Here is a 2,024-nt window from a genome sequence, read left to right as displayed (position 1 = left end):
ACAACAGATACGTGTTAATGCCCTATCTGTTCGATCGGGAGTTACACAACGACACCCTGTCATCTGATCTCTCCTCCAGAAAAATTAGTATCGTGTCACCTACGAAATCAGTATACCTGAGTAAATGTGCCTATAGCTACAAAAGCAACAATCAATATCAGATTAATAAAATATCGAATTTAAGATTATATTGTCTGTTATTTCATCTGGTTACTAAATAAAGCAACGAAACAACGTGTCAATGGAAGATCTTTACGGGGATCACTTGAGGAAGGGACCTTTTACGCGGTTGCTCAATCCGTTAGAAATAGCAGACAAATAGCCCTCGAATAACCCCACCGATGTCTTTAAAAAAGGACACTTAGGTTAATAGAATCATGTTCATTGAAGAAAAATAGAATGGTCAAGGCTGGAATGCCTTTTGTCATTAGTCTACTCAATAAGAACAACATGAGCGAGGATTCGATGTGGTCGCTGATCCTGCTAGAAATAGCAACCAAATCTCCCTTAAACCATATCCTGTATCATAGACACATTGAATAAGATAATTCTAGATACTGTTTAGAATACACAAAGAAATGGTCAGGCTGGAATGCCTTTGGTTTGAGGTCCACTGTTCATTCTGAGCACAGCCCGGGATTAAACGACAAGAACCAGATCACACCAAACTATCCTAAAAAGAGAAAGGCGAAAGATACATGTGGTCCTAAATGTTGTTGGCACTCCGTCGCTTACGACGTCGAGGGTTCCAGTTGATTCAATCAACGGTACAGCCTGCTCGTGAAATTAACGTGCAAGTGGCTGAGCACTCCACAGACAAGTGTACCCTTAATGTAGTTCTCGGGGATATTCAGCGTGACACAGTGTGACAAGGCTGGCCCTTTGAAATACAGGTACAACAGAAACAGGAAGAAAGAGTGAGAGAAAGTTGTGGTGAAAGAGTACAGCAGGGTTCGCCACCATCCCCTGCCGAAGCCTCTTGGAGCTTTAGGTGTTTTCGCTCAATAAACACTCACAACGAAATGTCTGGGAATCGAAACCGCGATCTTATGACCGCGAGTCCGCTGCCCTAACTACTGGGCCATTGCGCCTCCGGTCCTAAATACAGTATGTCTGAATCACAGAGGAAGACAGTCACAGCTTAAACACATTTGATCATAGTTCAGCTGGGTCAGGGTTAAAATTAACAAGAGCAATAAAGGGAGAGGAAGAATGCAATAAGGTTAACTAAAAGGTGAAAACGAGGTGACACAAGAAAAGACAACTCTTACTACTTGACTACGTGACGTGCGAGTGAATTGTATGCTGGGATATGCCACGTTGTTAGCGCATGCGTTGTAGGCGAGTCACTCGCTACCATCAACATGAATTACTTCCGAAAGGTTTTAGGAACTCCTCAAGGTGGCAATCAACCATCCAGTGCTGAGACGGTAATTACCAAATATTATTCTAATGTTCACACAACTGTTTTCAAATATGTCAGCTATTTATTTCATCCATTTATGACTTAGTTGTGCCCTCCGTCAAGCGCTCACTCGACGATATTCCTGCACCGGGTTCTATCGGCTGCTACGTCCCGTTTACAACAATCATTATCATCTCTTTCTCTCTCCCTCTCTTTCCCAATCAATGTCTTGTCATTTCTGTATTTATGTAATAAGTCAAGTCTATATTAAATACAATTACTTCCTAATTTTACTCTATTTGGTCTCTTATTATAGTTGATGACCTCTTCATACACTGACTTAACACCAACTTATTGACAGACACATCACCGATAACCTGTTACGTGTTAACCTCTCACACGGTTCTTCTCCCTCTCTCTCTTTCTCTATGTGTGTGTGGATATTGAAAACCGAACCTGCATAATTCCCTACTCGGAGTTTCCCGTTCACTAACCCCCCCCCCCATATCAGTTTTTAGAACAGACCAACTGGAATTGTTTATATCGGTGCATTTGCCTGTCAAGCGCCCCTCTATCCGTGTACATATGTCTCTCTTTCTACACTATGTATGTAAATTTC

At 41.9% G+C, this 2,024-nt stretch overlaps 1 protein-coding gene across 3 annotated transcripts in view; it reads left to right on the top strand.

The window, feature by feature from the left end:
- Positions 1–1,276: 1,276 nt before the first annotated feature.
- LOC106878597 (general vesicular transport factor p115) overlaps positions 1,277–2,024 on the top strand; it is a 60,729-nt gene continuing 59,981 nt past the window's right edge. For all 3 annotated transcript variants that reach the window (XM_014927854.2, XM_014927855.2, XM_014927853.2), the window contains exon 1: positions 1,277–1,430. In XM_014927854.2, the coding sequence (XP_014783340.1) occupies positions 1,365–1,430 (66 nt within the window). In that variant the 5' untranslated portion in view covers positions 1,277–1,364. The remainder of the gene's footprint in view (positions 1,431–2,024) is intronic.

Source organism: Octopus bimaculoides, chromosome 4 (genome assembly GCF_001194135.2).
Source record: "Octopus bimaculoides isolate UCB-OBI-ISO-001 chromosome 4, ASM119413v2, whole genome shotgun sequence".
NCBI classification, from domain to species: Eukaryota; Metazoa; Mollusca; class Cephalopoda; order Octopoda; family Octopodidae; genus Octopus; species Octopus bimaculoides.
This window is presented reverse-complemented; position numbering and strand designations above follow the sequence as displayed.